The following is a 13156-nucleotide window of genomic DNA, read 5'->3' as shown; positions in this document are numbered from 1 at the left end:
CGTGAGTGGTTTCAACGCTTCAAGAACGGTGATTTTGACGTCCAAGGTCATGCTCTGTATTTGGTGGGACCAGCTCGACGTAGTGTATTATGTAAAACCAACTGAAACAATCACAGGCGATCGGTATCGAACGCAATTGATGCGTTTGAGCCGAGCATTGAAAGACAAACGGCCGCAATACAACGAGAGACACGATAAAATGATTTTGCAGCATGACAATGCTCGACCCCATGTTGCGAAAGTGATCAAGACATACTTGGAAACGTTGAAATGGGAAGTCCTACCCCACCCGCCGTATTCTTCAGACGTTGCTCCCTCTGACTATCACTTGTTTCGATCAATGGCACACGGCCTGGCTGACCAGCACTTCCGGTCTTATGAAGAAGTAAAAAATTGGATCGATTCGTGAATAGCCTCAAAAGATGACCAGTTTTTTCGACGCGGGATTCGTACGCTACCCGAAAGATAGAAGAAAGTAGTGGCCAGCGATGGACAATACTTTGAATCATAAATGTATACCTAACCTAACCAGTTTTTTACAATAAAGCCTCGAATTTCGGAAAAAAATGGCGGAAGCAAAGTTGTACACCTAATACAATTATAATAAATTTTCTACAGATTGATTATATTACGTAAGTTAGTAGTAAAAAAATAGTAAAAAAATCTGTTAGTTTTTCGGAAAACATATGTAATTCTCTGTTTTAAAAACACATTTTCTATATAATTTTTACTCCTTGTATAATATTAATTACATAATTTTTATGTAATACTATTACATACTTTTTGTTTTTATAGCAGAGAATTGGTTTTGGTTATGATCTTTGTTTGCTTTAAAAACAAATTCTCTGTTTTAAAAACAAATTCTCTATTATAAAAACGAAAATTATATAGAAAATAATTTAGAAAATTATATAGAAAATAATTGCTTTTAAAGCAGAAAATTTATTTTTAAAGCAGAAGAAAAATCATGTATGAACAAAGTTGGACATATATTAAACATATTACATGTTTTTTATATGTAATATTATACGTTATATGTGTTGTACACGTACGTTTTATCATATTATATATATACGTATTATATATATATGTATTATATATGTAATGGAATCCTTTCTATAATAAGCATTAATCATAAATCAAAAATCAGAAGCTAAAAATTGATCAATCACAGTCGTCAATTTTTAGCTTCTGACTTCTGATTTATGTCTATTAAGAAGCTACTCGCAGCTCTAAATTGCCTAACTCTGTATATGATTATTTGTATAATGCTAGCAATCTAGAAATTAAAATTATGTCGTTTAGAAATTTTTGTTGGTATTAACATTTCACTTTTCTGGAAAATGTCTAATCCCGTCTATGCCATTAATACACATGACAGATTTTCTAACCTGCTAAATCTCCATAAACTTTATGCTGATTCTACAATGAGTCTGTAGTCAATGAAATAGCTTAATCAATGAAATTGACCAATCAGCGTTAACTATCGTTACTATCTTCGGATTAAGCTAAGAAGAAGAAGAATGTTAGTCGTACAAGTTGGCTTAAGTCAACTTCCTTGTTAAGACTTAGGATTACCGATTACAGACTCATTATAGAATCAGTATAACAATATCTCGATTTGCAAGACAAAGCGACTTTTTTTGTGCTAGATTCATTCATTTCGTGCAATATGCATCGAATGAGACTTAATCAAAATCGGAGATGAGGAGGTTAAATTCAATGATTATCCTTTGTTACTCACTGGAATACCAAGAAAGATAGAATGATATTTATGTCGATTTGTGTCGACTGGACGAGATTGGAAGCATCGAATATTGAAACAATATTAAACCAATCTCGTCAATGAATTGTGACATTCGGAGCTGATTCAGAATTCTTTAACAAAGGCCTCGTTTTACATTCTTACCTCCTTGATAATGTACTGAATGTCATTGTTAATAGGCCATTGGTTCCTGCAAGCACTCAACGTTACTCAAAGACACATTCATAGATAGCGAAATGGAGATTGACGCGCAATACTTACTTGGTCTTCTTACTCGTCCACCTGCTACGATTCCTTAGTATCCAGATAAGCGTGCTGACCGCGACCGCGCCGGCCAGGGTACGTCTGGTGGCGAATTTGCTGAGGGCCGGTGCCATCTCGATGCACTCGGTGTCGACAGTCGAGAGTCGAGCTCGCGTACGTGCGTTACTAGCTGCACTGTTCTGGCAGCCCTGGCGCGACGATTGAACTATCGCGTAGCCTTTGGAGCATAAAGTCAGGTTAGCCAAGACAAGAGCGGATGAGTCAAATGCCATCACGTCGTGCCGAGATGGTGGTGGTAGCGACGATTAAGTGGGAGATTTAAGATGGAGAGGAGGAGAAAGAGAGAGGCACGAATGAGGAACTGTCTACTGCCGACGTCGATGGTTGACACAATCAGCGGCATTCTGCGTGGACTTTCTGCGATCGCGTAATAGTAGAGTATATATATCTATTGTACGTAATAACGGAGATGAAACATATACTCGTGTCGTATATGCCAGCTTTTTCTTCTTCCCCTTCTCCAGTCCGCAAATCTGCGGATGTATTGTGCACTGTGCAATCATCGCATTTCTTCTCTTTCTCCTTCCTTGCACGCACTGGATGCCGGCTGGATACCGGATGCCGGCAGCAAAAGTGCAAAATACGAAGTATGCACTCCAAATTACTTTCAAGATTGCAAACATCCGCCATGTATTTGAACAACATGCTAGATAGCTAGAAGCTATCGTTGCGCAGTGATTCGAGGATCCCGAGGGGGGGATCCCATGGGCGAAATGCGAAACGAATTAATTCTAAACTGACAATATATACACGTATACATTTTCTATATATTTATATGAAATTTCTTAATTATCAAGAAATAAAAACTGAAATTATAATACTGTAGAAAAGTTTTTTCATTAAAAAAAAGAAATAGAAAAAAAAATAAAAAACATAAAACATTATGTTAAATATTAAAAATATTCAAAAATAATAAATATTAAAATATTCAAACACATAACACTTAACATAACATATATGTATATATACAATATTAAAAATTAAATATTAAATAGATATGAAAAGCAGGGTTAACAAATAATGCGTTATTTGTAACGTCGTTACCGTTACAAATTAATTCTTTTGATAACACTTGAGTAACGACATTACATTTTCTTCTGAATAACGCTTTGAAATTGAATAGTAACATAGTTATATTTTTGGAGTAATAGTAACGATTTCATTACTTACTTTTATCGTTACTTTATACTTTATTTCTATTTACGTAAAAGTTTTAATTGTAATTAGAGCGTATATACACACACACACACGCGCGCGCGCGCGCACACACACACACACACACGCACGCACGCGCACACACACACACACACACACACGCACGCGCGCACACACACACACACACACACGCACGCACGCACACACACGCACGCACGCACACACACACGCGCACGCACGCACACACGCGCACGCACGCACACACACACGCGCACGCACGCACACACGCGCACGCACGCACACACACACGCGCACACACACACGCGCACACGCACACACACACGCACATGTATCTATATATCTACATATTTATCACAGTTTTTGAATGTTTATAATTACTGCAAGAATCTGCATGTAAGCCTTTTTTATTTAATACACATTAAGTTATTTAATTACGCATATTATTATTTAATTACGCATACTTTAAAGCCGCTGTACAATCAATGTAAAGATGTATGATTAATAAAAATATAAAAACGAATTAAGGATTTTCTCCGAAAAATTTATTTTCTTTAGATTTTTTTTGAAACTTACAGAAAAAGTTTGTTATCCTGAACATATTTTTAAAACTTAATACTCGGAGAGAGATTAAAAATCGAGATATTTCACTTCAAAGTGTTTAACATAGGATTCTTACCTAACAATAAAGCTTATTCGAAAGTGGTTTTTTTATTCATTGTAAAAAAATTTTTCTTAACAATTTTTTGAAACAATGAAACATAAAACTTGATATCACAAGGAATAATATGAAATTTGTCTGAATATGGCTTCCGGTATTCGTTTTTAAGAAATCATTGAGCAAAATAAGTAGCTCCATAAAAAAGAATTTTATTTTATATAATTTGTATATTTGTTTTATTAGAATTAACTATATTGTATAAAAACATTAACACTTATGGAATAAAAAAAAATTTAAACTGTTTAAAGGTGGCTTAAAAATACAAAATATAAATAAAAAGGATACAGCCACGACGCTAGATGTTTTAAACGTTAATATATTTAAAAGTTAATATATTTAAAATTATCACATACAATAACATAGACGTTTCAAGATTTATCAGTACATATCAATACATATCATCAGAAAGATATCAGCATCATCAAGATATTAAAAAAAGAAATACATAGAATTATATACTCTTTTTTTGACATTTCTTGATATTTTTATATACTGATGATGGTCTGTATGATCCTTTTTATTTATACTTATGGAACATCTTATATTATATAAAAGTGAAATAAATTATTTTCATAATGGTGAGTACTAATGTGCTCATTAAGTTGAGCACAACTGCAGTCGAAGAACGTCCTTAAATCACGAAATCCTTAATCCTTTATTATGCTATTTGATAAAATATACTTTAGGCATTATATCATCTCAAATATCTTATTTTTACATTTAGATTAGAATTGCGTACTACGGCTTTAATGTGCACTAACAATAAATAAGCACAAGTTTTGCCACAATGAAAAACGCTATAATATATTATATATATTATTAATATCAAGAAAAGAAGTAAATGATTCGTTATATTTTGAGAGACGGTAACGAGTTATTTTTGCAAATCAATAACGGATAATGGTCTGACTCTTTTATTACTATTTTTATTACTTTGCAAATTTCAGAAAATTGGTATCATTAAATGTATAACTATGTATAGCACACATACAATATTATTTTACTTTAATAAATTATTTTACTCTAGATGCAGCAGATGTCACTGCTGATTAATAATTATTATTTCAAGCGCTTGATTTTGTTATAAAATTACGAGAAATCCACAGAACACAAACTATTAATAACAATACGTATATCAATGTTATAATTTTTCTTAATTAACAAATAAAATTGTTATGTATAATATATATTACATTATATTACATTATAGAGAAATAATGTGAAATATTAATAATAATGCGAAAATATTGAAAATAATTAAAAGGATAATTTTCACACTATTTGTTTTAGAAAAAATCAAGTTTGAAGAAATGTAAAAAAATTACTTATGTATAATTATATATAAAATTATAATAATTGATATGAGCAATTTTTTTTAGATTTTTTCAAACTTATTTTTTTTTTAAACGAACAATATGAAAATTATCCCTTCAATTATTTTTTATGTTTTCACATTATTATTTCTATTACACTAAAAAGTAATTTTACAAAAAAAAGAGGGATGTGGACATATTTCATATATTGTATATAATTATACATGTTTATGAATATTTGTATATATTTATATATATTTATACATATTCATGCATAAAAAATTTTTTACCAGATAAGAACCGAGAAATTCTTTGCTCTAGAACATAAACTAAAATAACACACATTACATTGCTAAATTGGAAAAACCGATATCTTTATATTCATACGCTATTGATTACTATTTAAATTACTACTAATTAATTATATTAATTTTATTTATATCTTTATTGTGTTATTTTCTATATTTCTGTCATATTTTATTATATAATTGTATTATATCAAGGTTTAAACTAATTTTGAGCGACATATACATATATTATTGACATTTTTTAAGGAGTCATCCATTACATCTTTTTTTTCTCATACATCATTAAAGGTGTAGTCTCGTCACATGTATTAGATTTTCAGTACTGACAATAAATTTTGGAACACAGCCAAAGCCTTATTACAAATGATAATGCTTCAAAGCATTTGATTTACTAATCAGAAGAAAGAATTTTACTATAATTGATCAATAAAAAAAAATGCTTCAAGGTAAATTAACAATTATAGCATATATAACGTTTACCGAATCTATAATCTATATCTCTCTGCATCTTAATAAAGCCATTATTATTATTATTATTATTATTATTATTAATATTATTATTAATATTTATATTACAATAAAAAGTAATTTTACAAAAGAAAGAAGGATATGGACATATTTTATATTATAATTATGAATGTTTATACATATTTATACATATTTATACATATCTTTGTATAATAAATTTTTGACCGGGTATAAATAAATCATAGAATCGTAGATGACCAAATATAATGATTAGAAATATCAAAAAATTCATAATTTGTGAAATTATGCCAATTTCATGTCTTGGCTCTCCTCCAATTATTGAAATATATCTTGATACTTATTATTGTGAATAACACTCATTTTCAAAAATCGCAGCGAACATGGTTTTTTCTTTGCTTCGCTCCCAAAATTAATTTTGGTAAATATATTTCTATTTCTATGAATATGTATTTCAGCGATGTTTCGCTATTAATTGAACATTATCGAACTTTGAGCATAACCTGCATATATACAACTTCGTTGTATATAAAAATTAATGGAAATAAAACGGCAGCTTTTATTAGCTCCATGAAATGACATTTTTACGTAACAAAATCAAGGACAAAGTATTTGCGGTATTCAACTTATTATAATCTTTAGGCCTTTCGGCCTTCAAAATTTAACAGGTGTAAGAATTAAAGAAGTTGTAAGTGCATAAAACACATATATATTAATATTTATGCTTTAAATATACATGTGAAAGTTGTGTTCGTAACATTCTGTTTTTATTGAGTAACACATTTTTATAGATTATTGATTTTATTTAATATTAGTTTATTTTATTTATAAACAAAAATTTTAAAAATAATAACAAAAATTAAAATTTTTTTAATATAAATATTTTAAGTATTAAAAATGACTTATGCAAAATTTCATTGAGATTCATCAATTAGTTTATAATAAATAAATATTTTGTTTATTTATTACAAACTAATTACAACAAAAAAAAGAATTAGAACAATTAATGTTTGCATCTCAATATAACTTTACATAAATATTTTGGAATTCGTAAAGTACTTATATTTATAAAAAAATAGAGATTTTTATCATTATTTTAATACATTTTCATATATTTTTATTAGAGTGCAAATTTAAAAAATATTACTTTTTATTGAAATAATTTTTGATCCAAATCGTCAACTAATTTTTTTGTATTAAATGCAATTTAGAATGTAATTTTTTTCAAATTATTTTTAACATATTGCATTTATCTTAGAATTTCCGCCTTAAGATGGATTTCCGATTCCACCAATATAATTTTGACTTTAAACGAGGTTTAAAATTCTCTCTATCTCTTATTTTAAAGCAAAAAAGAAATAGGAACAGAGAGAATTTTAAGTCTTGTTTAAAGTGAGACTCTTTCTGAATCTCTTTTGACTTTATAAAAAAAAGAGAGTTTTGAGTCTCGTTCAAGATATAACATCGATGCAATCTATACGTCGTCCGATAGATAACATTTTCCGGCGTGAAAGATCATGTCCCCTCTAATATATGTTTTGCATTTGATTCATCATCATTACGATTTTTTGTCAACTGATATTATCATACGATAATATCCATCATTTTTAAAACGCTGCTCGCCTTTTTGTTTGCGTGCTGTAATGTAAGAAAAGTGACAGATAATCTGTGAAAACATATACGAAAGTTTCTGCGAGTGGAAAAAATGAAGCAGCGAATTGATGCTACATTATATCACTGTTTTCGAATGTCGTGATACGTCTCGCCAAATGATTTTGTGTGCATATTTTTGTTTGACAAGATGGCGATGCATCTTCTTTCGATGCACTTTCTCCCTTTCTCCTTTTGCTTTTTATCTTTGTTAATAAGTTTGTTCACGTTGTGTTTTGCATTCAATATCTTCGCTTTCTCTCTTTTCAATGTTCAAATTTTCTTGTTTTAAATGCAAAAATTTTGGACAATTCAAATAAATCTTATAAGATTGCTGTCCTTTTTTACTTTGAATAATAAACGATTCATTTCTTACTTTCATTTTTTGATAAATTTCGAAATTTTAAATTACAATGCGCGAAAGAGCACATTTAAAAAAAAAATAGAAACACATGACTATTTTATTATGGCTATATAGTTTAATATTCGTGTAAACAAAGGAGGAGAGAGAAGGAAAGAATATAATACTTATATTCGATTTTTTTCATCTTCCGCACATTTATTTTTTTCTTCCTTGTTTTTTTCTTCGTTTCTGGAATCAGAGTATTGATTATGTAACTTTTTCTTTAGAGCGGAAATGTGAAAAGTGAAAATTTTATACATGTAATGGACAAATGTATACGTATGTACATATAAAAAATGTTCACTCTTCATGTTTATGCATTAAAAGGAAAAAGTTATGTGATTGATTCCCTAGAATGTAGAATATTAAAACTCTTACTATTCATCACTACTATAATAAATAACGCAAATCGGCACAAGTATCGTTCTATTCTCCTTGATATTCAGAGAATGACAAAGATAGAACTTGTGTCGACTTGTGTCATCAAATAGAAAGTTCTCTATATCTCTAATTGTGATATCAGAAAGCAAAAAATAAAGTTGTTGTAAATTGTTGAAAAATATTGTTATTAAAATATAATTAACAAGAGTTTTTGTGAGTTGTCGCTTTTTTAAGATAGTTGTGATAAACCTTAATAAGAAAAGAAGAACCTTAATAAAATCGTATATGTGTATATATGTATATAAAATTAGGAACATAGTAAGTACAAATCTATTTTTTTATTTTTTGCAAATTAAATGCATGAATGAATATAAATAAGATTTGTACTTTATAACCGTGCAGTATATAATTTTCTGCCATTTTTAACTCTAATAACAAATATTAGATATTTGAGGAAAAAAAGGATAAAATAAAAAATGTTTAGCTTTAAAAGAACTACTTCGTGTAGATAGTGTAAAGTATAAGAGAAGAATAACGCCGTGAAAAAAATGCATGCGTTTATGGAATAAAATGTGATAGATTAATCACGTATGTTGAAGCAATTTCTCTAGGGCAGAGACGTTACGACAGACATGGAGAATTTTTAGAAAAATGGACGATGGACACTATAAAGTGAACAATAACGATTTCAATAAAATAATGATTAATCACTAATAGGTGATTAGTTAATCCACCTATTAATCACCAAGCAATTATAATTATAATATTTTGCGAATATATATAGATAGAATTATAAATCTTATGTTACAAGTAAGAAAAAAAGATGAAATTAGAAGTAACGAAGGGGGGATTTTGTCTAGAAGTTTGATTTTTAAGCTATTTTTCTGAAAAATTCATAAGGTCTATTCAAATCAGGGGTTTTTCTACATATTAATACATATTTCAAATATTTTTTTGAATTTTTTTTATTATAATTTTTCAAGAAATAAGCCTTATATAACAGTTATGTTATATAACAGCCTTATATAACTATCAGGTAAGATCTTGAAAAAAAAAGTGCTACACATGATTGCGGCTGTTCTGCTCGTCTGATAAAAAATCAAAGAGATTCTTAAAGCATATGAGTTTGGCTATTGTTTGATCTAAGATAAAAAAAAATATTAGAAAAAAATGGCGTCATTTTGAAAAGTACTTTCCAATTTTTCTGAGAGAGAGAGAGAGAGAGAGAGAGAGAGAGAGAGAGAGAACACTCGAATAATATTACTTACAATCAATCTGCTATTCCAAAACTATAAAGGGCATCTTCCTCCTTCTCGTACATATCATGCAGAGCTGCTCTGAGTTGCGCCCGTTGGTTTTTTTCTGAAATCAGACGAACGCTGCTCTGATCAACGAATACGAGCTTCGTTACGGCTGTGTGTGCATTTCCACTTGCCAATAGTCACTCCCATTACGTCCCTTATTTTTAAAATGGGTACAAATCCTTCATTAAATATTATCACGGCTAAAAAAGTTGCGATTTCAATCATCTTTGCTGCACAATGCAGGTGTTTCGAAGTAAAGTTCCAAATCAGCGTGTTCAAAGATTCATTATTATTTTGCATTTCTGTATCCAACAACTCACGTTCCAGCAACTCACTCGATAAATTTTCATAAATGAGTTTGATTATTTTCCATATATTTGAATTGAGTGAATACGAGTGCTGGAAACTAGCGTGCCGGCCACTTTACGCCACTTACATCAACTGTTCTCGCCCTCCGGGCAATTTTGATGATGCAGGTTAGTGGATTCATCAGTGGAATTTTTATGATAATATGTTGCCCAGATTTCTTTCTTCATATCTTCCACAGAGTCTGGATGTCTTCAAATAGCCAAGCCATAGTATTTCGTGAGTTCACCATTTTATCAGCTAATTTCTTAGTACCTTTGCTACTGATACCTTTGTTACTTTTCTTTATATTTCGAAGTCTTCTGCCCATTCTTTTCTCAACGTGACCCATGCACTCTTTTTTCAATACTATAGCTTCATCTCTATATGGATTAACATCTAAAATGCCCTTGAATGTTTTGTCATGTACTTCATATAAAGAATCGTGTTCATTTTTTAACTTTAGAAACATTTCAGTAATAACGTCGATTTCCTTTCCTGCACTTCCGCTATGATTAATAGCACAATTTTCTTCGTGTGTATCACACCATTCATTACATTCATCAATATTTTCATTTTTTTTTGTTATTCCGTAAGTTACATCCTTGACAAAAACTGCTTTTCACTACAGAGAATCAAGCACTTTTTTTGAATATTTACCAATAAGTGTAGACACACCAAATAAAGAAGAATAATCTCTTTTTTTCCAAGTCGCCAGACATCGTAAGATGATTTTCAATATTTCCAGCTTCTTTATTTTTCATTTTTTCGTTTATCACAGCACTTTTTAGAATCGCTTTATACACTGAGGACTTTATACGCTGCCAAATAAATATTATCAAGACAACTGTATAAATATATGTAGAGGTTCCTGACAAATGTCCATATAACAGCAAAATAAATTTATACCTTCTCATGTATACGCCCAACAGACGAAAAATAAAAACAATTCGACAATTTATTTCAAAAACTTTATTAATAAATGGCGATGAGTTGATGAAAGTTTCGTTACAATTACATTTTACGTGAATTTTGAATTCTAAGCTTCGAGATGATGTATGATTAAATTGAATATCACTTTTATACTGTTTACATACTACAAGAATTGCAATGGTATTGGGAGTACAAATAAGTTTCCGCCGTTTTTATAAAAAATTAAGCATTTATTGTGAAAGAACGGTACATAATTTTATTCAAAGTAATGGCCATCGCTAGCCACTACTTTTTCCCATCTTTCTGGTAGCATGTGGATACCGCGTCGGAAGAACGCTTCATCTTTTGAGGCTATCCAATCATCGATTTTTGGTATCTTCATATGATGTGAAGACAGACCATGTGTCATCGATCGGAACAAGTGGTAATCGGAAAGAGCAATGTCTGGAGAATACGGCGGATAGAACTTCCCATTTGAGTGTTTCTAAGTAAGTTTTGACCGGCGCCGCATGTGGTCAAGCATTATTATGCAGGAGAATAATTTTGTCATGTCTGGACGTGTCTAGTAGTGGGCGCGTTTTTTCTTGAGTGCTCGGCTCAATCTCATCAATTGTGTTCGGTAGAGAGCCCCAGTAATGGTCTTGTTCGGTTTGAGCAATTCATAATACACGACACCAAGCTGATCCCATCAAATATACAACATGAGTTTTTTTCCATGAATATTCGGCTTGGCTGTCGATGATTAAAGCATGGCCAGGTGGTCCCCATGATTTCCTCTTCTTTGGGTTATCGTAGTGAATCCATTTTTCATTATCAGTGACTATACGAGGTAAAAAACCCTTTCGTTATCTTGTCTGGCAAGCAGCATTTTACATGTGAAAAATCGGCGTTCAATGTTTCGGCTTCAGTTCATATGGAACCCAATTCTCTTGTTTTTGAATCATTTCCAATGATTTCAAACGATATGAAATTGTTTGTTGAGTCACTCCTAATGTAAGTGCAAATTCTTTTTGCATTTGACACGAATCATTCATCCAATAATGCTTCCAATTCCGCGTCTTCGTACACTTTCGGCCTTCCGCTACGTTCTTTGTCTTCTACGTCAAATTCATCGTTCTTAAACTTTTGAAATCACTCACGACAACTTCTCTCACTTAAGGCAGCATCACCATATGCTTCTACAAGCAATCTATGAGCCTCAGCTGCAAATTTCTTCAAATTAAAGAATTAAATCAAAAGTTCCCGCAAATGACGCTTATTCGGCTCAAAACTCGACATTTTCGTATAAAAAAAAATATATGATGCTGATATAAAATCGCTAATATTTCAAGATTATGTTGTTGCGGATGTCCAATCTTACGATATATCATTTTACATCAAACAATGTTAACTATAGTTTATTAGTGGCGCCGTCTTTTGTAAACGGCGGAAATTTACTTTGTACTCCTAAGTAAAAATACCAAAAAAATTTAAGATGCAGTAACTAAATTCTCTCGAAACAGAAAAATTAGTATTTTCAGAGAAGTCTTCAATTTTTTTGCCAACATCGGCAAATTTTTAAAATTTGTCGACTCGTAAATTCTACATCCTTCTCAATTATAAATCGATTGCTTCTGAAATGTCATTTTTTCCGACAATCTGACAATCATAAGTTTGTTGTTTTCTCGAACCTTTTCTGTCCATTTTATTAAAAGTATATGAAATACATATTTGATACACAAAGAACTTGCTTGCGTCCAATGTTCGAAGTAACACTAACATACAAACAGCTGCTCCTCTATAGATAGATTAGAATCGACCCTATTTTCAAAACAGAAATTTCTAGTACCTTCAACTTTCAGAAATAACGATCGCCTGAATCTGAGTCGAAATATAATCCCTATACAATGCTTTATTACCAGCTTCTGAGTGCAGGGCGGAGCGCGCTCAGAGCTTCTTACAAAGGCACTATATCTTTGTAACCTTTGCAAAAATCTTTTTATGTACTCATTCTACAATCCAAATATTTGCGAAAAATACAATTTAAAAATCAATTTTTTTGACCTCTAGA

The 13156-nt window shown here is 30.7% G+C and overlaps 1 protein-coding gene across 3 annotated transcripts in view; it reads right to left on the bottom strand.

Annotated features, from left to right (window-relative positions):
- The window catches only part of LOC108693806 (ATP-binding cassette sub-family D member 3), an 11662-nt gene extending 9066 nt beyond the window's left edge, over nucleotides 1-2596 (bottom strand). For 2 of the 3 annotated variants that reach the window (XR_001932045.1, XM_018202956.1), the window contains exons 1-2: nucleotides 2027-2596; nucleotides 1910-1955 (exon numbers count right to left, since the gene is read on the bottom strand). Coding sequence is in view for 2 of the 3 variants with exons in the window: in XM_018202956.1 (XP_018058445.1) it covers nucleotides 1910-1955; nucleotides 2027-2301 (321 nt within the window). In the remaining variant the exon portion in view is untranslated. The remainder of the gene's footprint in view (nucleotides 1-1909; nucleotides 1956-2026) is intronic. The other variant, XM_018202957.1, reaches the window with a different exon arrangement.
- Nucleotides 2597-13156: the final 10560 nt, after the last annotated feature.

This window comes from Atta colombica, unplaced genomic scaffold (assembly GCF_001594045.1).
Source record: "Atta colombica isolate Treedump-2 unplaced genomic scaffold, Acol1.0 scaffold11, whole genome shotgun sequence".
NCBI classification, from domain to species: Eukaryota; Metazoa; Arthropoda; class Insecta; order Hymenoptera; family Formicidae; genus Atta; species Atta colombica.
Note: the sequence above shows the minus strand (reverse complement) of the source record. Positions and strands in the feature narration are given on the sequence as shown.